At 42.9% G+C, this 25,130-nt stretch overlaps 1 protein-coding gene across 8 annotated transcripts in view; it reads right to left on the reverse strand.

Moving 5' to 3' along the window:
* Window positions 1-24,136, reverse strand: part of EPHA5 (EPH receptor A5) — a 196,147-nt gene extending 172,011 nt beyond the window's left edge. For all 8 annotated transcript variants that reach the window (XM_063422494.1, XM_063422493.1, XM_063422492.1 and 5 more), the window contains exons 1-2: window positions 24,000-24,136; window positions 9,148-9,212 (exon numbers count right to left, since the gene is read on the reverse strand). In XM_063422494.1, coding sequence (XP_063278564.1) covers window positions 9,148-9,212; window positions 24,000-24,126 — 192 coding nt within the window. In that variant the 5' untranslated portion in view covers window positions 24,127-24,136. The remainder of the gene's footprint in view (window positions 1-9,147; window positions 9,213-23,999) is intronic.
* Between the last annotated feature and the right edge of the window lie 994 nt (window positions 24,137-25,130).

Consider the following 25,130-nt stretch of genomic DNA (forward strand, 5'->3'; position numbering starts at 1 on the left):
TAAAACACTGGCATTTTCTTTCAATAGCCAAGAACCCAGTCCCACCTTTCACTTTCATATATTCATGTAGCCTTCAACAACTGAAAAACACCCTGTTTTTCTGATCAGGACAAGAAAACAGAAAATCCTGAATGACTCCCATTAATAACTTTAAATGGATGAAAGTTTGTGCTAACAATCCTAGATGTTCAGCTGCTGAGCTGTGTCTTAACAGCAGGATAACCACATATCAAGACTTTGCAGTAAAACAGCAGTCAGTCAAAAAGAGCTCCTTTCAGCTGTTAAGATAGGTGAAGGGTCTTCAAATAAGCCCTCTAATTTTTATTGTCTTCATTGTGTATACAAAAGCAATGGCTTGCCATGAAGACAAGAGAGCAGTTTCCATCTTAACACTTTTTTCAGAAATTTAATTTTGAACATTTTAAATATTCTTTTTCTGGACACACCTACTGTGTGTTTACCTTTTTGATGGTAGCATTCATTTTTTTCAGGTTTTTTTGGGCTGGCTTTCTTGAATGAGTAACATTAAAAAAAACCAAAAAACAAACAGGGCTTCACTTTTGAATTTAGGGTTTAGGGGTTTTTTTAGGGGAAAAAAAAAAAAGAAAAAAAAGAAAAAAAAAAAAAAAAAAGAAACCATTAACCTAAGGAAAAATATATGCTGTCAAATGAGGCCAGTGCATTTGAAGTCTTATAAAAGGATTATGCAGTTAAGTGATAAGTAACCCACTGATACATGTATTTGGCACATGAATCAGTTAGAAGTATACTTCAAAAATTCATAAACGTAAGCTACAAAACCCTAATGCATGTTTTAAAAACCTGGGCTGTTGCATATGCCTTCTGTAATGGTAATATTTTATTCTGTGTAATTTCAGATTTTCCATGGCAGCAATACATTAATACATTTTAATTGTACGGTTACTAACTGTTGGATACCAACATTTCTGAAATTAGCACAAAAGTAACAAAGAAAACAATGGTTTTAGAAGATAAAGCTCTTCAAAGCTCTTTTATCCCCCAATGTAATTCCTAGACACTAGAGGAAAAAAAAGACATTTTAGCATGAAAGGAGATTATTGTTTGCCCAATGAGCCTGCGTGGGGAAACCTAATGCTGACAACAGTATTTACAAAATGATATACTGAAGGATCAACCTTTATTTTTTCCTGTGTAGAATATATTATTCCAGTAATACAGTTCCAGCCAAGATAAAGATTTGCTTTATTCTTAATCTCACTAGTATTAATTTATTTTACAGTACCTTAGAGTACTCTAGGCATTTTATATCTCCTTTAATAAGACCTACATCTCACCAGATGCTGCTCCCAAATAAATGCTGATTTATGTCAACAGCACACAAACCAAAGGCCAGCCAGCTGAGAGGACAGGACAACAAGAGCAGTCTCAAATGGAGTGAAAGAATTAAACTTCACATATGAAAGGAGATTTGAGAAAGGACATGAATAAAATGGTAAGGCTATACAATGAGAACTCTTGTCTAGGATGGGGGCCTCTGCTTTAAAAACAGATACAAACTGCAGCTAAATATGCTGCAGGAATCAAGAGTGGATCTTGAATGCAGGTTGCTGAATGAGTAACAGTAGCCTGATTTTAGTCAGGTCAATATTAAAAGAACAAGAGAAAACAAACAAAAAATAAATTTAAAAAAAAAGAAAAAAAAAAGAAAAAAAAAAGAAGATGAATAAAACACACACCAAATTTCAGAGGGAAACAGAAACAAATCTCATCCTAGAGAGAGTCAGGACAAGCTTTCAGACAAAGGGTTTCAGACAGACTTAGGCCTGCAGTAGGTCACAAGAGACCACCTTGTTTGTTCCTCCAGAAGAGATGAACTCTGCTTGAGCAGAGTAGCAGAGATAGTCCGACCAGTTGTCAGACAGTGACAGAAAGGCCATATCTGCCCCACAGATTAACCATTAGCAACCAAGTTCCATCAAACTTAACCTGAATCAGTTCAGATGAAACAAATTCTGTTTCTCTTGTCCTACCCATCACAAATGTGGATGAAAGCTTTTTCCCTTCCTCTCTGGTGGCTGTGGGCCAGTCCAAGACTACGTGCTACACCCAGCTCCATCAGCCTTCTCACACAGGATTTCCCCATTGCAAAGCTGATCTCCTTAGATTTGGATTGGTATAATAAAGCTTGGTGAAACACATGCAGCTCTACGAGCACCACATGCTCAGCAGGGAAATCCACTCATTTGGACAGTAGCCTGTTGGCCAAATTCACCTCTTGTGGCAATGCCCTACTCCCACTGAACTCCAGCATCTTCACGCTCACTCTGGGCCTTTCAGAGTTGGAGACATGAAAACAGCTCTGCTTTAAAACACAGTTTAGTTGAATACTACAAGGGTCTCATACAACTGCATTATTAAGCTCTGGTGTCTTTTCCAACCCAAAGCTCAAGCTCTTCCGTTGCAGTTATGGTATGTCTTCATATTCCACATTCACACAGAAGGTAAAAAAAATCCCCCTCTTCCTTCATATGGGGTACTGAGGGATACATAGGAATGAGGTGCATGCAACAAGCATGCATGACTGGCACACTAAGCAGGCAGCATAACCAAAAGAAAACACATCATCATGGCCCCATGGGATAAGTAAAAATGACCATGGACATGAAGAACCAGAGTCACAGATGACAGAAGTTTACATATAAATAGATACTGAATATTACCTTAATAAATCCTAGCGGGGAAAAAACATTCCGTTTGTTGAGCTCAACTCGTGTGCTCAACATCATCCCACACATGGTTCACGTAAAATTCCTTTATTCTGTATATAACAGAAAACATTAAATACTACTGCTTGGGTTTGGATTATGCAGTTTACTTCAAACCCTTAAACATGCAGTATTGTTTCTTAGTAAACTATGCATGTACAAAAACGAGTACATATAAACAAAGCAGCCAAATTGCAGGCTTTTAGGGTGCCATTAACATTTTTTCAGCTACTCAGTATTACTTATTTCCATCATGCTTCCTGCAAATGGATAAATTGCATTCTTGCTTGTTAGCATGTGTGTTGGTTTTGGCTGGGACAGAGTTAATTTTCTTCATGGTGTAGCTGATGTGGGCTGTTTTGGATTTGTGCTGGAAACAGTGTTGGTAATTCAGGGATGTTTTCCTTTCTGAGGTCACACAGAGTCAAGGCCTTTTGTGGCTCCCACCCCACCAGCAAGAAGGCTGAGGGTGCACAAGGAGTTAGGAGGGGACACAGCTGGGACAGAAAAGGAGGGCTGGAACATTCAGAGTGATGGTGTTTGAGCTCACAAGTAACAGTTACACATGATGGAGCCCTGCTTTCCTGGAGATGAGGAACACCTGCTAGCCCTTGGGAAGTGGGGAAGGAATTCCTTATTTTGTTTTGTGTGCGTGGCTTTTGCTTTACTGATTAAACCGCCTTTATCTCAGCCTATGAGTTTTCCCCCTTTTACCCTTCCAATTCTCTCCCCTATCCCACTGGGGAGAGGGGCATGAGCAAGCAGCTGTCTGGAGCTTAGCTGCTGGCTGGGGTTAAGTTGCTGGCTGGGGTTAAACCACAGAGCAGATCCCTCTGAATTCCTTTTCTACGCTGGTCACAGACCAGCAGCAGCATTTGCAGGAAAAAAACCCCACAGGCTGCCAAAAGAACTGCCCTGAAAATGCCAATTATAATCATAACTACATGACACAGCTCAATGGTGCCAAGAATCCTCCTTCTCCTTTCACTACCCCTTATCCCTCCCCCTTTATTTTATTTCTATCCCTGAGGATAAGCACTGCCTCCAATCCAGGATTCCTGTGTTAAATCTCTATCTGAATTAGGATTGATAGAGAGCAACAAGAGTCTATTCCCAAATGATGCTGAGTAATCTAAAACTGCTGTTATTTTTAACTTTAAAGAGGCACCCTAGGGTAGCTGTCCTCGAAAAAAAAAAAAAAAAAAAGCCAGAAATGCTGCTTGGAAAAAAAAATCCCTGACCAAACCAAACCAACCAACCAACCCCAACCAACCAAACAAACCCCCCAAACAAAAAACAAACAAACAAAAAAAACCCAAACAAACTAAACAAAAAATCAAGACCACAAATATGCTACGTGAAGTAGAAGCAACTTGTAGCATCAGTCCAGCCGAATTTACTCCCCAGCTTTCAGTACTTGGCCTTACTAACCACCCAAAGGAGGGGCAATTGCTTTCCTTTTTGCTGCTCACATGCAAGAATTCATCCAGCCGCCTTACAATTCTTTATTCATCACAGAAAATGAACATCCCCACAGGACTAAGTTCTTCAGTACATGTTTATTTTCTAGTCTGAGCCTAAAGAAAGAAACAGCCATCACATGGAGCTGTGCAATGAGCCACAGCACAGAACCAATACCCCGAGGACCCTCAGGGACTTTCCTGTTCTGTGCTACAGGAAGTTCAGGGAAATCAACGGGAGGTGCAGGAGATGGAAGAGAACGCTTTATGCAAAAGCAAAACAGGTGTGCAGCACTCTGATTTGGACAGGAAAAGAATACTTCTGATCTGTAAAGAAAAGTTTTAAAGTAACAGTGAAAGGAGGGAGGGTCTGAAACGAGTATATCTGCCCTATAATAGCCACTGGAACAAAAATCAGACATAATTGCTGAATAAATCCAACCTGCTAAAGAATTACTTTGTTTTAATCAGCAACTTTGTTTTCACTTGGCCAGACCAAGTAAAACTGCACAGCATGGGTTTGCAGGGTGCTCTGTAGCTTCTGCTCCTGCTATGGCTTTGCAGCAAGTTGAAATGCATGACACAGCCTCCTGCCAAATCAAGGGAGGAAGAGGATGCAGTACAGCCTAAAACACTGCCAGGCCTCACCTGACTATTTCTGTCACAGCACTTACTCTTGTTCCTACCTCTGCGAGCTTCCATAGGATAACAATGTATGTTTAGCACGGAGCAGTACAGGCGGTTTCTGCAGGTCAGAGCTGCCCAGCTGGCCATGCACAATGCACACGCAAACCTCTGATGTGCCCACTCCGGGCAGTCCTAAGCACTGCCCCAGGAATCAGTCCAGAGGGAAAAGATTTTGCAGACCTGCTGTACAAGCCTTTAATAGAAAACCTGACTGGTTTTGTTTATGTGCTTGGAGGGCTCCCTACTTCACAAAAGGGACCAGACTTTCCTGATATAGCCTCTGGTAATTAGAGTAACCTCCTTCAACCTAAAACAAACTTACAAGAGCTGCAAAAAAAAGTCAAAATTATCCCTTTGGCATGTAATAACAGGATCAATTCCTAACCTGAGTACAAAAAGGACAGCATTTTCCATGCTGATCATGCTCTTTTGTCAGGGAGAGTCCCTTTTCTGAGCTCTGTGGCCACGAGGACCTCACAGACATTCTGCTCATGCTTTAACAGATAAAATGCAGGTTTAAGGGCTGACTGCACATCTGCTGCAAGCTGCTGAACCCACACAGGGCAGCCAGGAAGCCACACTACTGCAATTTACCCACCCTTCAGGGAAAAGCAGCAGAAATAAGAAAGCCCTTTGTCCTGCTCAACAGCTAGTTCTTCACACCAGGAGGCATTGTTTTAAAACCCAACTTGGCCATAGCACATTTCAGTCATCTCATTCCTATGTATCCCTCAGTACCCCATATGAAGGAAGAGGGGGATTCTTCTATATGAATGTGGAATATGAAGGCCAAACAGGCTGCAAGGATGATGGCCACCACCCAAACCAGCGGCACCAAACAAGTGCCTCACCAGACAAAGCGCTTCAGAGGACAGCCTCGACTGAAGTGCTCGTCTCCCTTCCCATAAAACCCACTACTCACAAGATAAGCCAGCACACGGTGTTCAGCAGTGGATCAGGGTCTGAGCTTGTGGGGAGGCAAGCAGCTGCAGTGCCTCCTCATTTGAGATGACAAGCGCAAAACAGGTCTCATCTGTTTCCAGGCTGGAGAGTCAGTCTCCTTCCCATACAATGCTGCTTTCATTTCCCACTTTAGAACATGTTTTCCCATTGTGTTCAGCAAAAATGAGGTGAACAAGAGACTAAACAAGCGCAGCTGGACCTTTCTGGAGCATGGAACGTTTTAAATATTCAATACACAAAAATTAACACTGCACACAGCTGTAATACAAGTTTAGACTATGGTATCTACAAAGGATCTGCCAAAAGCAAGTTCATTTGCCTTGCCTGGACCTCTTAACCCGATTGTCTTGGTAGGGGGCTTTTTGTGGGGTTTTGTTTGTTTGTTTTAGATGTGGAAATCTGTTTCCAAATCCCACCAGCTTGAGCCTTTGTGATATGAAGATAATTTCTCCCAAGCACTCCCATACAATGCCAAACACTAAACACTTGCTTCCTTTAACAGCAACTGGTACAGTCTCCTACTTCTAGCAGTTACAGTTCTAAGAAAACCATTTAAGTTCCATTAAGGTTGCAACATGAAATCTAGCGGAGAAGCAGCAACACTGGAAGAGTACCAATGTATCTTCAGTTGGAACTGCACCACTGTTGAAAAGTGATTGCACTCCACAGGATACTGTTCACAGCAGTAATAAAACACCATCCATCAAAAAGCTTACTTCAGAACATGGTTTGTATCTACACACTCTGGTGTTGCAAAGTGTGACACATCCTGACATTTTAGCTCCTTTTCTTCGTGGGGGACATGTGCAGACAGATACAGGGACCTTGAAAACTTTCCCTAGAAGAACATCCTGAGATAACAAATTCATATGAGAATGCCTCAAAACACATGAAAATCCCTGTCTCTGATGTCAATTAAAGGTCCCTCCTCTTCCAAATTCAAATCCTGAAGTGAGAGTCACTTTAAATACATTAGGTAGATCTTGCAAAAAAATTAAACCACGAGGGTGTACCTGCAGCACAGCTGATTGCAGAGAAGATACAGCGGGTAGGGAAATAACTCTGGCCAGACTTTTTTTAGTGCTTATAAAATACTGCACATATATTAGTTAAAAAAAAAAAAAAGAAAAGAAAAAAAAGAAAAGAAAAGAAAAGAAAAAAAAAAAGACAGGTTGGACTAACCTCCTGGATTTTTATGATGTCCCATGAAAACAAAGAAGGTTAAGATGAGGTTTCTGGAAATTTCAAAACCAACTGCCTAATTCACTTTTAAATACAAAGCAGAAGTTAATTGAGGAAAAAAAATTCTCCCTATTGAGTCAGTAACCTTTAATTTGGCATTCCTGAGTGTACTTCTATGTGCTCTTCGGAAACCGAGCTTGTAAATATAGAAAGGTTTCCCAAAATAATGAAAAGATACAATTGTGACTTATGTGTAGAATAGCTACCTTTTGATTTACTGATCTAGACATACAGACCCAGATGTGTTCTGAACTTACCAGTCCTGTTTTTCTACTGATACTCCTTTAATGGCATTGGGATACACCAGAACTATGCTCTAAACAACAGGAAAAATGCCAGAAGATGTTCAAAAAGTTAAAAAAAAATCATCCTTTAAGAACTGGACATTGGGATCTTTATGGTGCACCATGGCACCAAAATATTTCTCTGCCAATATATCTACCACCAGTTATTCTGATGCCCACACAAGCAAGCAGAGTAAGTTTTATTCTTGGCTTTAAATCAGTAGATTAAAAAAAAAGGTTATAGACTAACTGTAATAGGATTAGATCTTGGAATGAACTGAAAATAAAATCAGATCCCTGTGTAGCTTTCACATCCCTGCTGTAACCAATGCCTGTAAACATGCAGCTTGTCTGAAGGTGCCATTACATTACAACCTTTCATACACACAGAATATACAGAAAGCCAGACTTTATTTACTGTTTAATGTACCTATGTATTTTTTCTTTTTTTTTTTTTTTTCCCAAGGTTGGCTGAATTTTATATAAACACCATCTATATAACAATCCCACTGAAGTCCAAGACAGTTACGCAGTCTGTTTCATCTGGTGACTAAAACTCTGCAATAACACATTCTTGAGACTTGCCCTGTTGGAGCAGCATTTGTAACTTAGGATGCTTTCTCCCTCACACAGTTCTCATGGCTTTCTGGAACTGACAGGAATACCCAGCATGGTGCAGAAATCAACCTTTCAAGACTGCACCAAATCTCTGTCACCGTAGAGAACTGCAGATGCCCCAAACCAAAGACCAAAAATCACAGCCAAGACTGCTGGCGTGATGCAGTCAGGTCAAGCTGATACACTGGAGGGCATCTCAACTCCACCATTTATTTCAAGTATAAAATTAGAAGATTAGGTTCTTTCAGCTACGTAATCACAAGAATGGGTCAGGTTGGAAGGGAACACAGAGGGTTTATCTGGTCCAACACCTCTGCTCAGACAGGGCCATCCCAGAGTACATGGTACAGGATTGTGTTCAGAGGGTTCTTGAACATCTCCAGTGAGGGAGACTCCACAACCTCTCTGGGCAACCTGTTATCCACAAAATAACCCAAGATCAGCCACAAAATAACCAAGTTCTTCCTCATGTTCAGGTGGAACTTCCTGTGCATCAGGTTCTGCCCCACTGCCTCTTGTCCTATTGCTCGGCTCCACTGAGCAGAGCCTGGCTCAATCCCCTTGGCACCTCCCTTCACCCACAGACATTGCTGTTTCAGATGTCTTTCCTGACGCTGAACTGTTCTTAATATAGGTAATGATAAGGGACAGAGGCTCTTCAGGATGCTTTAAACTCAGCTCCTGTTTCAGAGTTATCAGGTCCCAGAACTTTACCATGAACCTGAGATGTATTTGTAAACAGCCCTGTCCATTTAAAGCTAACATCTTCCAGATCTTACTTTTCAGAAGCTAACTTCCAAAAAATTGCGTTCCACATTTACCACAAAGGCTTAGAAAAACTGAAGAATTCATAATTTAAGAGAAATTTAAATAGCCTCATGGATTTTCTTGGTGAGCGGGGAGGAGTGAGGAGGCTGACTCATGATTATTTTTCTAATACTTGTGGCTGGCTCTGCTGCATAAATAAATCAATCCCCTAGTCATACAGCTCCACTTCTTCAGTCATAGCTTGTTGTTTTATTTATTTTTTTCCCTCCATTGCTGACAAATCACTCTAGAGAGTTTTTCAACCCAGTAGTCTACTTTCTGAATGGAAACAATTAGTATAATCCGTGAGAGAGAAAGCAAACAACAGCAGAGACTTACCCCATTTTTTGGGTAGGCTATCCATCCTAGATCCCCCATTACTGTACGTGAGTCCAGCAAATTCACTGAAAAGAAAAGAAAAAAAACTGTTAGAAAGGAAGGATGGATTACAAATTTCAGTAGATATTTCAAGGTTTGGATGGATCTGGTACACAGATTGTTTATAATTAACCAAGGAAGTTGTATTTCTGTAAAGCAGAAACAATGCAGTAACTCCTCTAACAATGAGGTCATACAATGAAAACAATGTATGCATTAGCTTATTCCTTTGAGATCTGCCACAGAAACCAAGTTGCAAATGTGCTGAACTTCTGTAAAATACAGATCCTTCACATTCTTAGGACCTTGATCCTCTGGGGGGAGTAAGTACATTGAGCACACTGTGTTTGTGTGTGTATGTAAGACATACAGTATACAGGTATGAATACACACTTACAAACATCTGTGCATGCTCATACACACACTTCTTCCAAGGTGGCATGTATTTTTTGCCATAATCGGGCCCTTAGGACAAAAATGAAACAAGAATTTAATTTTTGCTGCATTATATGTTCAAGTATTAATCTCATCAGGAATCTGTTATTTCCTTTCTCTTCCACATTTTTCTCCAAGTCTTTGACACCTTCATTATAAGCTATGCAAGTGATCTTTTTTCTTCTGCACACAAAAATTCATGAGTAGTTTTAAGTCACACAAGCAACATTTACATTAAACAGCAAAAGAAAAACTATTCCCAAATTTTTAACTTTTTTTTTTTCCTATTAGCTGAAATAATGGATAGAAAGTGAGAAGTGACTGAATCTACACAAACTTAACTCAGCAAAGAGAAACTGTAGCAGCTTCTGGTGCTGAACTTTCACCTCCTTCACAGAGGGCTCCAAATCTCCTAGGCAGAAGATGTCTCTGAATCATCAATTGTCATACAAAATTTCAATTTAGGAGCAACTTTTGTCTACCTTAATATCACACTTAATCAGATTAAAACACTCCCTTCTCTCTGTGTATTTGTCTGCATAAGACCTTTTTGTACTCATGTCCTTCCTGAAAAGAAAGTGACTTCCCTGGGTCTTCAATTCCCAACCTCCACCCTGTGAGCTCTTTAAAAACCCCACTGGAAGTTTTGGTAATCGGACTTTCAAGACTATCTGGCACACAATTATTTAGACCAAGAACAAGCTTGAAATGCATGCTGAGGTTTTGTGCTCTTTCCTTGAGAATTGCATCGATGTAGGTACTTAAAGATTGCTACAGAAGAAAAACAAACAGGCTGCATGCACAAATTTGAAGAAGGCATGTATCATAACTAACCCTCAGGGTTACACCATTTACAGAGGCATAATAAGAAAATGCAGAAGTACACTATACTGCAAAGCTTGCTACCTTAAAATGTTACGGAGTATTTAAAAACAAATGAAGACTAAACAAATTATTTACTTTGAAAAAACCAAAAACCAAAGTTATCTAAATCAATTTGGTCTTTATCATTGTACTGCACTGAAGGCTGACTGCTGTAGTCCCTTGTACACAAAATCAGGCCAAAACACAAAAAATACAACACAGAGTTCTCAGATCTGGCAAACACTTATCTTAAAAGTGATTTGTCTACCCAGATATTTTCACAACTAATGCATGTATTAATGCAGAACACTATCACAAGGCATACATGTTCTGCCTGGTCAAGTATATTTTTGTGATGCTGAGCAAAACACATTTGGTGGCTCAGGGTTTTCATTTCTGGATTGCTTTTTTCCTGCCAAAAGAGGAAACAGTTGGAAGCTGCCAATGCTACCAAACTACATGACATGTGGTGGAAGCAATACTCAGAGACTACACTGGACTATATTCACAGTAAGTAAACATACAGTCAGGTGGCCTTCCACCCTAGAGTCCATGCAAAATAAAAATATTGCTATCACCTACCACAAGATATATCACCGATATCTGTGTTATGCCCAGTCTTTCTGCCTATGAAGTCTTCAGGTAAAATGGTCATTAATTTCTCCTGCTTTGGCTGAAACCAAGCACTGCCATCCCATTCCCTTGGGATAAAAAGAATGACCCTAAAATATTCTTCAAAATAAGACATGCATAAATAGCACGTCCCATACTATAACTGTATACTATTTTAAAAAGCAAGAGACGTCAGTGGAGTTACTAAAATGGCAGGTTTACTCAAATTCCTTCTATTACAATCACTGTAATTAAACTGTGCAGAACAGTATATTCCTGTCGTTAAGTTGCAATGGATGCAAAACAAGTATTGATCTACATTGTACAACTTAATTAAAAGTTGTCCTGGAGATGCTACTAATGAATGTAATTAGATGCTGTGTTTGATGTCACAAGCTTCTTCATGACATGCTAATTAAAGAAAAAGCAGAAAAAGTGCTTTATTCAAACATCAGATTATAAAAAGAACATGATACAACTAAACATTGTATTATCTTTCTGTCAATGACAATTTTTAAATTGCTGTTATTAACTTCAAATTCAAAATAATTTTCTGCATATGAAAAGATAATACAACCCATTCAACTCTAAGTCAAGTCAGTGGGAATTTTCTGACTCATGAGTCAGCTAGCAGAGATGAATACTAAATCCCCAGATAGAAAAGACTCAATTCCTGTTGTATCCTCTCACATTCTGCATAGAGAAAAATAAATAGGATGGAGTACACCTTTTGACAGCCACCATGCAGTAACTCAAAACTCATGTGCCAGGAAGGCAAAAGTGACAAGTGACTTGAAGCTGTCCCTGGGTCTGGGATGCTGTGGAGACCAGAGGGGCTCCCAGCACAGCTCACACAGTTCTGAGGGGCTGTAAGGCACAGCAGACAGAGACTGCCCCTCAGCATCTGCTCAGGGCTGCTTTCACACAGCAGCACCTGAATCACTGCACTGCATCGATCTGCTTTGACGAATAAATTTAGCCAGTAACCTAAACCACTTCCAAGGACAGAGGTGTTTTGCTTTGAGAAGCCCCAAAATTCTCGTATATAAACACAAGTTCTCTCTTGCTCCATCGAGATACAAGGTGTCTTCATCTTCCCCAACAGCACCCTCCCCAGCCACTTCCAGTATGTCTGTGCTTTACTTGCATCATTTCCAGGTCACCACCACACCCCAATGCAGCCTCAAAACAGGGCCCCAGCATCCCCCACTCCAAAGAGGGGTGTCTCCTCCAGCAGCCCAGATGCAGGAGGTCCCCGTGGTGCTACACATACTTTGGGGATGCTCTCTCAGGCAGCCTTCCCGTTCTGCACTGGAACACACACTGGTCCCACTACAGCAGCCCTCACAGGCTCACCACCACCTCCCTTCCCAGCCCTTTCCAGCCTGTCAGGAAATTATTTTTGCTGAAATGTTTTTTATCAAAAAAAATGCCAACTGGCCAGGCTGGAGAAGAATCAGTGAGCAAGCAGGTAAAACAGAAATCTGGAACAGAGGAAAACAGGAACAGAACGAGTTCTTCCCTATTCAACCAGTGATGACTGTCAGCATGGATTTGGCTGTGGCTGTTTAATAACCAAGCAAACCCCACACTCAGGACAGCAAAGGAGGTAATTCAGGAACACCTCCAGCTGTGTGTGCAAAGCCTCCACCCTTGAACAGGTCTAGTGCTAGCTCCTGTGCTGTGGTGATGCTGGGACTCGCCCCAGCACTGCCCACTCCACAGGCATAACCCAGAGCTGTACTCGGGAGCACTTGGGATACTGCGGAGCTAACCCCACTGACAAAAAAAAAATTCTCCACAGAAATTATAAGCAACTCTGCCTGCCCCATAATCTTAAAAGGCTCCAAAATAACCGAACTCATTTATTCCCACTTCCTTTCTCCTCAGCACCAGCTAGCTTTATCTGAACAAAAAAGCAAAAAACCTCAGACCCCATAAGCACACATTTAGCACCTGTATCTTTGCCAGCAAACTTGGAATATAATACATAATTTTTTTTTTCTCATCTCCACCATCAGTGCATCCATCCCACAAGCCCTAATTATTTCTAATGCTCAGTCAAGGGGAACACAAAACCACACAGATCTATATCATCATTAACTTCCATGCCTTCAGGGTAGGATAAATGATGATTAAGTCTAAAGTCATACCACAGCCCTTTTTTTTTATATATATACAGAATAGTAGCCTGGGGAGTTTGCATACACTCTTGTTCTCAGACAGGCTGGTTACTACAGGTGAGCAATCAAGTTAGAGTAAAAACAGACGTGATCTAAACCTTTGCCCTGAACTCTAGCTGGTGAACTAATAGTGGTTTTTCACTTGGGAATCTCTGTCAGGGAGCCTGGATATAGCTTTTTACTCAAATGTCCTTGTCGTGGTCATACAACTGGCATTTAGCAGCTTAACCATGGCGACACAGGGACCGTGGCTGGGAGGAAGCACACGAAATACCAGGGCTGCTGGCATTCAACATTGATCTAAACCAACACTCCACAGCACAGCAGAGCTCCCCACCTGGCACAGCCACCTAACACATGTGGCGGCAGCAGCCTGGCCAGAAGAAAGTAGGACAGGCCTGTCATGATTGTACAATGCCTGAAGTAGAAGCCACCAATTCCTGCATTGTTTTGACCACACCACTGAAGTGAGATGGCTCCTCTGTCTCTGGGCTGGAGCAGGATCATCTGGAGCATGCTTTTTTCTTCACTCCAAAATCAACTGGGGGAAAAAAACCAGCTAAAAATCAAAAATGCCCCACCAACAGTCCAGAACACTGAGTACTTCTGATCCTACCAGCTACACATCCTCCTGCCATTTCAATATCTAAAGATCTTCCAGGAAATCCTTCATTGCTTACACAAAGTCTCTTTAGGCATACAGAAACTGAACTCTGCAGAGTTGCCGTGGTCTGTGAGCTGATTTCCAATAAATCATACACTAGAATAATCCTGCTCTTCAGTAGCACCATTTGCAAGCTAAGGTTTACCACAAGGTATCCTCTATCAAAGTATACCCAACTATGAGCTCTAGAATAGGCAAAATGGTCAGGACAGCAAAAGCTGATGGAATTTATATCATGATAAAGCCATATGTAAAGCCGTAAGATAAAATAAGAATCTCATTTTATTTCACTGAAATATACCTGAAACAGGAGGGAAAGAAAATCCTCTTTGACCCTAAAAACCACCTTCTATCACAAAACAAACAGGAGTAAAGAAGCCTTCCTTAAAGCCTGCATAAATATTTCAACACATGACATGATTTCTAAAGTAGCACATTTCTAAACAACAACACTGAAATAAAATGTTTTGCTTTTAACAACTGAAGGAAAACTCATTTTTAATAAACTTGTTACAAATTGAACAGGAGTCTGAACGTTATTTTTGGTAGCCTGAAGCCTGTTACGAAAGAAGGTGTAGCCATGCTCCTACATCCTCCTCCTGCAGCTCCTGGCCCCCTTGGCACACACACTGCAGGACACGATGCAGCACCAACCTTTCCATGGGTGGTCAAGGTAGCCCCAGCTCTGACCCAACACTCGCAGCTCATGGGAACAACTACATTTAAAGAACTTGTGAGAAGCCTCTCACAGGAACACTCTCTGACAATTAAGCACGAGGTGAAACGCTCTGCCGGATGGGGGTCAAGGTGCAGGACAAGATGTGACAGCAGCGCTCTGCACTTCATCAGAAGGTCTCCTGAACAGCATCACAGACTTTCCACCAAGCTTTATTCCCCTCTGCTCAAAGGAGGGGGCATAGCTGCCAACACATCATCATTAACAGAGCTGGGGTTTCTGCTTACTGTGCACATAACCCCATCCTTCCTCCAATTCTTCCAGGGGTCACACCACCACCAAGACACATGGACAGCAGAGGAATCTTCATCATCACAGCGAGTCAAGTTTTCCTGCTTCATAAATCTTCACTGATTTTATTGCAATTCATTTGTTTTCCAGCAGTTTTCCCTGTTGTGCCAAGCGTTTCTCTAGAAAGTATATATCCAAGGTACTCCAACAAGTGACAGTCAAAAATAACCCAAGAAAGCAAAAAACAAATGAAAAAATCAAACTCTCAAAAGAAACCAAGGTCATCAGGGAGTAGATGCCTTGAATCAATTAACTAGATTGAGCAGGGACAAAACACACAGAGGCAAGAACCTCTGAAATATTTCCATCAGTGGAAACAAGCTACATCAGAGTGCAAACTGAAGCAGAACCTATTATTTATAGCCCACTGAGGAGGAAAGTATATACTACTTAATGAACTTGCAAACTAATACTAACTGCAGATTTATATTTTATTATGTTGGCTTCATTCTGATCCAAGTTATCATGATTCCCTTTTATAGCAAGGGCCAAAATGCTTGAATCTGCATCACAGATTCATAGGTTTTTAAGGCCAGATGGACATTTGCAATCATAACATCAACTAGAGAATTTAATCCAGTAATTTCTGCATCACATCTCTAATTTGCTTGAACACACTGTTTACAAGGCAATAATATTGCCCTTTGACAAAGTTCTTCAGGTTGGCTGCATTTTTTCCCCACAGGCATAGAACCAGCTGTAGCACCATGGAGATAGACCCAAAGCTCACTTTGATAACCAGACCCACTGAAACAACCAGAAAACTGCCAATTTTTTCTTTACGAAAACTTCTAGTCAAAACAAGAGCCAGCCATTTGTTCTTCCCACCATTTATCACTTAAGGGAAGAAAGTGGTTGGGTTTGCCCAACACCAAAGTGCCTGGAAACTTAAAAACTACAGTAATGGTTTGCTTTTCCTTAATGGCAAGCAGTCCTATTCCCACCAAAATCACCATTTGACTAAAAAGGGTTTAGTCACTGCAAAGAAAGCCAGGAAACTGCTTCCATTTTCACTCTTAAAATTCATTGGAAACAACACTGTACCAACACAACACCAGATTTCGGAGCTGGCTGCAGCACCATTTTTTTGGGTAACCATCTGGGCAAGTATCACTTTACCACTAAGAAAGAAACGGAAGCTTCCACTGAATGCAACATGCAACCAGCACCTGCAACCTGACAACCAGCCTGCATGGAGAAACAAAATGCCAGTGCTATCCTGCAGATCAGGGCCTCCAACCAATCTGCAAGCCATTGAAGGAGGCAGTTTCCTCAAGACCCTGCTTAAGGTAGCACCTTATCAAGCACACACACAGTCAAGCACAACGTTAGCACCCTAACAGTTTCTCAGTGCAGTCAAAACACCTGCTAGCAGGGCTGAGATGTAATCTCACCTTCTTCTCTAAATTAACAGCTAAAAGCAATACGGTCACTATGGTCTCTGCTCCTAAAAGTTGTCCTAAAAGACATGGAGACCAAATTCTTTTATGCATATAATTTAACTGAAGAAATTTGGCACAGATACATCCACACTTGGCAAGGCTGTCTGCTTTCACTACCAGTGGACTTGCAAGACCTCACCATCCACCACCAATAAAGCCTTCCTGTTGACAATAATGACTACTCTGCTGCCACTGAACTCATTCAAGCAGGAAGTAAAAGGAACTGACATAATGCTCAGCAAGCATTTGGGAGAAAAAAAAAATATTTTAAATTATCTATTGGCTTTGTATGGGGGTTGACAGTTTATCCCTTCTATTTCTGTTGAGGGAAGAGGGTGGAGGTTGCTAGTGGGAACAGCACATCGTCAACACATTTTATTAAGAGACTGCTTTTGAATATTAGTAAAGCAATGATGCATAAACCAAAATGACTGGGTTTTTTCAGAAATTATCCTTATAAAAGTAAGTATGCAGATAATTTCGCCAAGCAGTTTTACTGTTTTGGGACATGCAAAACAGTTTAAGTGATACAAGTCTACTCAGTAGCATCAAGAAATGCTCATTACTGATGCTGAATAATTAATTTTCTCTCAGGTGTTCCTCTATCTCCTCTGTGAATTGCAAAGTTCAGACTGTTGTTCTGATCTCTTCCTAACATGAAGTGATCCAGGTTAGATAACCCAGTAGTTAACACCTTGGCAAAACACTTCAATACTGCCCCCTGCACCAAAATGACATGAAAGCCTGCAAGCCCAGGGTTCTATCCTCTCTCCTACAGGTTCAATACCTGCTACACAGCCACCTAAACCTAGGAGCCATCAGCTTCTGAGGGTACTGTTTGTTCTCCATGCACATCCCCAAGGCAGTTTGCTGAACTGACGCTCAGGAGCTTGCCAGCAGGAAGACAAGGGGCAGGAATCCCCTTTGTCCTCAGGGATGCCACATCAGCTCACAGGAGTATTCCCAGATCTGCTGTCACAGTACATGCTGCATCACCTTCTCCAGGAGGCATCACTCATCCTTCCAGCCAGTGGTCACCTGAGCAGCTCTACTCGGTCAGAGCCCTCCTAATATTCCTGCTGCACAACTCAAATACCAGGGAAGAGGGAGAGATAAGGAGCGTGTTTTCCCACCAACACCACCCCCAGTGAAACAGCATGCACTGAATGTTCCCATGGCAATTATCCTGGCCAAAGGCATCTTCAGCCCTCTCTGCAAGGTGGAAGCAGGAAGGCTGTGCTCATTCACACAGCCCAGGGCAGCCTGCAGCTTTCAGCACCCTTGTCCACAGCAGGCAATGTGCCCTGCATCTCTGCAAACAGCCCCCCACCCACCACCTACCACAGCCAGCAGCAGCCAGGTGCTGTGAATCTCAGTGCCTGCATCTCCTCCTGCCTGCTCTGGACCAGCTTCCTTGCAGCAGACAGGGATAATTGCTTTCCACCTCCGAGAGGATAAGTGCATTAAACCTTTGGAGAGGTTCAGATAATGCACTGACCAAAGCCACAGCAAATACCAAAACTGAGACTGTAAGAGATATAATAGGTCAAAGAGACAACTCAAAGGGTAACAAATCCCTAGAGAGAACTAAGCTACTGAAGGCCAGTGCTCAGGTTTGCCAATACAGCTGGCTGTGAAAGCAACTGGGGCAGCAAATGCTTTCACCTGTCACCTCAATGTCCAGCTAGTCACAGAGCACAGTGAGGGACAGGCACAACATGAACACAAAGGACAATCCAGCTCTCCATTCTGCCTGTGCCAAAAAACCAGGCATATCTTAAGAAAAAAATTCATTTTCAAAGGAAGAATAGGATTCTCTGCAAGCTTTTTAAATACACAGCAATTTTTCTAGCAGATATCAAAGAAAACCAGTTTAGTGAAGAGAAAGTTAAAAAAATTTGTTCATTCCAATGAAATAATTAACAGTATTTCTGCAACATTCCCTGAGTAAAGAAAAATATCTAGTTCAAGTCCACCCTTGAAATGAGGCCCCATCTCTCAGCAACACTATGGTCACTGAGGTGCATTTGTGATAGATTTCAATTCTGTGTTTACATGTTTTACAACATGAACAACATTCTTTTTTAATTCTTTTTAATGGACAGTAGTAGGTTGAGTACCTACTAAGGAGTTGAGTGAATACTCTTTCCTCCATAGAAGCATGCACTTAACTAAGAAAATCAGTGCTTCTACAAAGTGACCAATCTGTGTGCCTTTGGGGTTTCTCTCCTTTCACCCTTATTCCATATACAGATTTCAATTTATTCCTAAAGAGGAAGTGACAAAAATTTTTTTTAATTGCAAAAAGAGTTTGTTTTCTTTTTATTTTGGGGCATGGCCTTGTTTTCCTGACATCCCTGAGCAATGCTTAAAGCTCATCTCAACTCAAGTATATGGATACTTTCACACCTATAGGAATGGACCACTAGACATGTACCTCCAAGTCAGAAAGACTGGGGGATCTAACAGACCTGTGTTTGCTCCAGACCCTAAAGCCAACAGGGCCAACATCATCACTAAGCTGAGCTAATTCAGATGGACTTTCCCTGGTCAAGGGCTCTGAGCTTGCTCAGCACATGCTGGACACCAGAATTCCTGCAGAAGCAGCATGGAAATCCTTGGAACAATAAAGCATAAAACCAGCAAGAACAGAGTGCAGGGCACCATGTCATAAGTTGTCCCACCTTTTCAACTTCTGCCAGCTTTTATGAAATCCTGCTCTTACCTCACCACCGTGCCTCCCTCAAGCCTGCTGCAAAAAAGCTTTGTATTTTTTAGTGCAAAGAATAAACATTTCACTGTGGGCAAGATTTTGTTTTCTTATTTAGCAAGAAGAGAACAGCATACATGGAACTGGACTGTATACTGGAGCTAAAAAGTGAGGCAATGGTGGAGAGTTAACAGTGGAGAGGGAAGAACCTCTCCAAGTCACACAAGCCCACTAACTTCCCTTCCTTCCATGGTAGCTGCCACGTATTCTGATGTGCAAATAGCTGCTTTATGCATCAAATTATAGCAGTAACATTTACCACTTATAAGCAGTCAGTTACTGTTTGAGACAGCTTGCTTGTTTTCTGCTATTTATCACAATTTTTAAGATAAGCTTTGAAAGGAAACAAGGCACTATCTTGGAGTCAATCTTTGCTATTGTTTACTTCCCTTTTTAAAATGTGTCATTAGGCAGCAGTGCTTTTAGTCATATACTTAAAAGTGCTGAGTTTCAAATGTTGTTTTACTGTCAAAAGGATAGTAGTTCCATTTTAAAGCCATGACTGAGTCATTCTAAACCTCTTGAAAAGCCATAAATCACATATCAGACAGATCCCAAAAAGACCATTAGACATGAGCTGTCCTTCCCCATACCAGTAATTCCACTGCAGTAAATTTAAAAGTTAATGGGACTACTCCAGTGAGTAAAATAAACACATGGTACTGAGGCTATGCTCTGGTCTCATGAAAAGCACACAGGGAACCATTCTAATGCACCAAATACAGAACTGATAACTCCTTAAAGCCTCCTTAAGGCACCGTGAGCACACCGAAATGTGTCCAGACTTACCTGTTCTGCATACACAAGGCATATGCATGCTAGCAGCACTCAACACCTACAGAATTACACAAAATGGCATAGCTGTGTGAATGCATGACATACTAAGCCAAGCTACTAAGTGCAACCTAATAAGCAGAATGTTCGTATAGTGTGTATTTTTTATCTGGAGCATTAGACTAATTTAAATACATTGATATGAAAATTAGGACTATTTTCCCACCTGCTCTTACTACACAAAAAAAACTTCCTGAAAAAGACCTCATTCACTAATTAAAGATAAACATTGTGATATTATATCTAAATATGCATTTATCCAGTGTGCCATGACACAGAAATTATATACCACTATGAGACAACACATACACAAGTCACCACATTGAGAACAGGTAGGCTCATTTCAGGCTCTGGCATGAATAATTTGCAAATTACAACCTTCCTTTATTTTTGCCAGCACCAGACCCACCCCTTTAATTGTAGTCATTTATTCATTCATTCAAATAAAAAATGATACATTGAGATAAAGCAAGCTTAAAAAAACCCTGAAAGTCTTAAGATGGAAAGGACCTAAGCAGAAGCTCATAAAAATAATAATATCCTTCTAGTCTTAAAACAAATACAACACACTCCAAAGATCCATTTTGTCTTTCTCACCTTTGTCTATTTAAGTCAATGTCATTCTTTCAGACTGCATTTCTTTTGATTTGCTTAACAGTACACTTCATTGTTAAGCACTGCCTCATCAGCACTTCTGCTGAAAAGCCCTAAAATGAAATATACTTTGTGTTTAATTACAATTATGTAAATATCTTGTGGAATTACTTTGTTACAAGCAATCAGATAGAATGCATTCCATTATTTTAATAAATTGTCCACATGACAATTTTAAGGTCATCCAAGTGACGACCAAATGTGATCTGCAAACCTCTTCAAATCCACAGGCAATGCGTAACAAATCATATAGTTTAGGGTGAAGGGGGGAATCTTCAACCAAATCCGTCATTTATTGTGTTTCACATAAATAATTTATACAAGCCACTTCCCTAACCCTAGTACTTACAACAGAGAGATTTAAAACACATGCATTTTTAAACCAAAGGCAGTGCAGGAAGCCCAGTCACATACTGCAGAGCTGCCTCTCAGACCCTATTATCATAGGGAATGCATTTTGGAGCAATAATGCACGTCTGGAATATCAGCACTTCACAAAATTGTGCAATACCTTCAGGGTACTCTTCAGAATATTTTGATCAGGACTGATTCCTGAATTTTTAAGATTACTCAAAGCAAAAAGCAAGTATCTGGTTTTAACAGTGAACTCTGCTAAAGAGTTAAAAATAATGGCTAAACAACACTTGAAAATGCATGAAATAGTATTGAGCCTTCATCTTCCAACACATGTTTTGCTTTTAACATATAAACTGAGGAAAGGTGATTAAAATAAAAAATCTGTTTTATTTCACTATTACAGGAAAGGCTGGAGAAAAATTAATTCATTTTCCCCAATGTATATCCTTTAATACATTTTTGGAGATATCTATGAAGGTGACCAGATTTGTGATAGAGGTTGGGCACTCAATACTTCTCCATGAAAATGTCAGGAAAATGCTTCTGAAACTCTGCTGCCCATGCAAAAAGCTACTTCCATGATAACGAACTAAAACTATTTACTTTTTCCCCCTCTGAATCCTAACCTAGATTTTTAAAGCATTTTCCCCTAAGTTCCCTCCACTAGAGGGTAAAATAGAATATCATATACTGTGAATTGTTAACTGTGTGTATTTTATCCCATGAAGCTATTGTGGGTTAGTAAGATTTAGAAAAAAAATGATGCAGGGGTAAAGAAAAAAATGATTCTGAGAATTTGTCATCATCTATGCAACTAATTATGTGCTCCATGCCTACACAGCACAGGGTATTGGCTAGTTGTTTAACCACACTGAGAAGGACGAGTGATAATAAATAAAAAATAAACCCAGAAAACCCAATACCACCAACTTCTGAAAACATTATTCACCGGTCTAAGATGGCTACCTCCATCTCAGCAAAAGTAAAGTTCCCAACCAGCCGAAGAACTAACCCCAGGGGAATAGCTCTCCCACCAGAGCCCAGAAGCAGCCAAACGAACTTTTCAAACCCAAACCGGTGACAGGCGTCATCTCGCCCGCAGCCAGGCAGGCGGGCTTCAGCGCCCGAGGTTTCTCAGGCACTGGGCTCCACATACTGCAGGGCGAGCCGTTCCCAGGCACGGAGCTGTTCCCTAGCAAATGGCAAAGGAGACATGCTGCCAGAAGCACTTGTCAAATAACGCTTGTTTACAAATAGATCTCCTCACAGCCAAGGACAGCATTTACTGAATAAAGTTCAGGTCCACAGTCAGACCCCTCCTAGCAGCAGCCTTTTAGCTTTGCATTTCGTGAAGAGATTGAAATTAGAGAGCAGTAGTCAGAAAAGTAGCAGCAGACACGCCGTGAAGCAGGCGCTCACACTGCTCATCATTACTGTAATATTCCCCTGCAACCTCCCTGTAAAGATGCCACTAAACCCATTTGCTAGGCAGCTTCATTAATCCTTTCCAGTAGCTTCCTATCGTGTAAAAGTCCTATTCTGCAGCTGCCTGTTCACGCAGAGACACCTCTGTGCTCGGCAAATGGTCCCACTGACTCAGTCAGTAATATCCAGCTTTCCGGGACCTGGCAGGGATGACTGAGATGGGGCTCGGAGCATCTGCTGGTCTCTCAGCCCGGTATCACGGCAGACTGGCTCACACAGGACAGCACGCTTCCCAAAAGGAAGGTGAGTAACAGGGAAAGCCCTTCTAAATCAGACACGCCATCTCAACAGCATTGCTCCCATGGGTGAAATCATCTGAAATTGCATGGGGGCAGGAGGATTTGGCCCACTGTTACCTAACCAAGGCAAACACAAACCCTGCCAATCATCTCCCAAACCAATGCACTTCCTGAACATTTGGTATCTTTGTACACTGAGGAACAGTATTTCTCCCTTCCTCTGCACTTTTTTTCTTTTTCTTTTTTTATTTTTTTTTTTAAGAAAACTGCGATTCACATTATTCTCGCTCTCGAAAATAAATTACAGCTAGCTGGTTACCTCAGGCCACATCTTTGAAATTCTGGTACGGTTTTCCTTTACCAACCCCTGCATACCTCCTCCTCCTCCTTCTAAAGGAGTTTCACAAATAATTACGGTGCATCACGACGCCAGCCTGCTTCGAGCCGCTGGCATCCCCTGCAGATGCTGAACTTCTCCACCCATTGCTTTCACATTACAGCCTGCCCGCGGATCCAAAAATATTAGAAAGCCCCAAGCAGTGCCCACACCACGTAAGGAGTAAAAATCCCGGTCAAATTTCAAAGACTGGAAGCATCCTGCTAGACAAGAAGCCTGGACGCGTTTCTGACCATTGATATCAAAGGTATAAAAAAAAAAATCCGTCCCCGGCGGCCGCGCTCCGCTGCGGGTTACACACCGCCACCGCCGCGGCTTCCTCTCCTTTTTATACGTGTATTTAAGCCACGAAGTAAGCGCACTGCGGCCGGCGCTTGCAGGGCTCCCCACGGGGAGCCTCCGCTGCCCCGCCGAGCGCCGGGCGGTCCCGCCAGACCGTGCCCCGTGCGGGCTGCCCAGTCCCGGCCCCACCGATGCACCTGTGCGGCTCCCGGGGCAGCCGGCGAGCGGGCACCGCCGTGCGCCGCCGCCCGCCCCGCACAACATCCACCCCCCGCAAGAAGGGAACACCGCTGCCAAACGCGCCCGTGCCGAGGCATCTGTGCACACCCGCCCGTGCCAGCCTGCCCGCGCCCACCGCCGCCTCCCTCCGCCGGGAGCCCTCTGCCCCATCGGCGGTGCCACCCGCATCCCCGCCGCGGCATCCGCCTTCCCGCGGGCTGAGCCCGCCTCCGCTCCCCCCAAAATGTCCCAGAATTGAATCCACCGAGTCTGAAGCCGCGCACCGCCGGGCAGCCACCCTCTCGGGTGGGCGCTGCCCCGACGGCCCGGCCGCCCCGTCCCCGCTCACCCTCGCTGCCGGGGCTGGCCCGCAGGCTCCGGAGCGCGGCGCACAGCAGCAGCGGCAGGAGGCACGTCCGACCGGGAGCCGGCGCCCCGGCGCGGCCGGCCCAGCCGCCGGTGCCCCGCGGCCCCATCCCGCCGCCGCTCAGCGCATGGGGCGGCGGCTCCCCCCCAGCGCTGCCCGCTCGGGTCGGCTCAGGACGGGACGGGGCGGGCAGGCAGCGCGGATGCTCTCGCTCCCCTCCGCTCCCGTCCAGCCGCCGACGCGACTGGGGAGGCAGGGGGCGGGGACGGGGAGGTGGCCCCGCTCCGCCGCGGAGACGCCCCCGACGGGGCGGACCCGCCGCCTGTGCGGGGGACGGCACCGCCCGCGCCTCCCGGGGCCCGGGCAGCAGCGAGCACCGCGCCGCAAGTGCCTGCCCGGAGGGGAGCTCCTGGCAGCGCCACGATGGCCGTGCGAGGGAGCGGGCGGCAGCGCTGTCCCTGCGAGCCGCCCCTCGACCCGCTCGGGGGGGACGGGGAACACCAGATCTCCCCGCGGCAGCCACGGGTCACGGTGCCAAAACCTACGCTCGCACAGCCCAGCCCAGAGCCGGGGAAGCCGCGATCTCACAAGGCTGACAAGCCTGAGAGGAAGGCTCACCCCCCTCCAGGCCAGGTAAGCAAAAATACCACAAACTCTGTAATGGAGCCGGTAGAAAGATCAGTTTCAGGTGTATTTTACCCCAAGTCACCACCAGAGCACAGCTTTGAATCCAGCACAGCTAATGTTAGAGAATCACAGGATAAGCTGAATTGGAAGAGAGCAGCAAGGATAATCAAGTCCAACTCGTAGCCCTGCACAGGACCGTTCCCAAGAATCACACTACGTGCTCGAGAGTACTGTTCAAACACTTCTATACAGAGATGTTTTTACCTCTCAGAACCCTAGTTATCACCCAGGCCATCTCACTAAAAAAACAAAACAAAACAAAACAAACAAACAAAACAAAAAAAGAAACTAACCAAAAACCAAAAAACCAAAAACACACAGAACAAAACAAACAAACAAACAAAATGAACCAAAAGAAATTAAGTCTAGGAGGTTTATTCACTCACATTGGTTCACTGCTTGAGGAAACGTCTTCCAGATGAGCCA

Source organism: Prinia subflava, chromosome Z (genome assembly GCF_021018805.1).
Source record: "Prinia subflava isolate CZ2003 ecotype Zambia chromosome Z, Cam_Psub_1.2, whole genome shotgun sequence".
Classification (NCBI taxonomy): domain Eukaryota; kingdom Metazoa; phylum Chordata; class Aves; order Passeriformes; family Cisticolidae; genus Prinia; species Prinia subflava.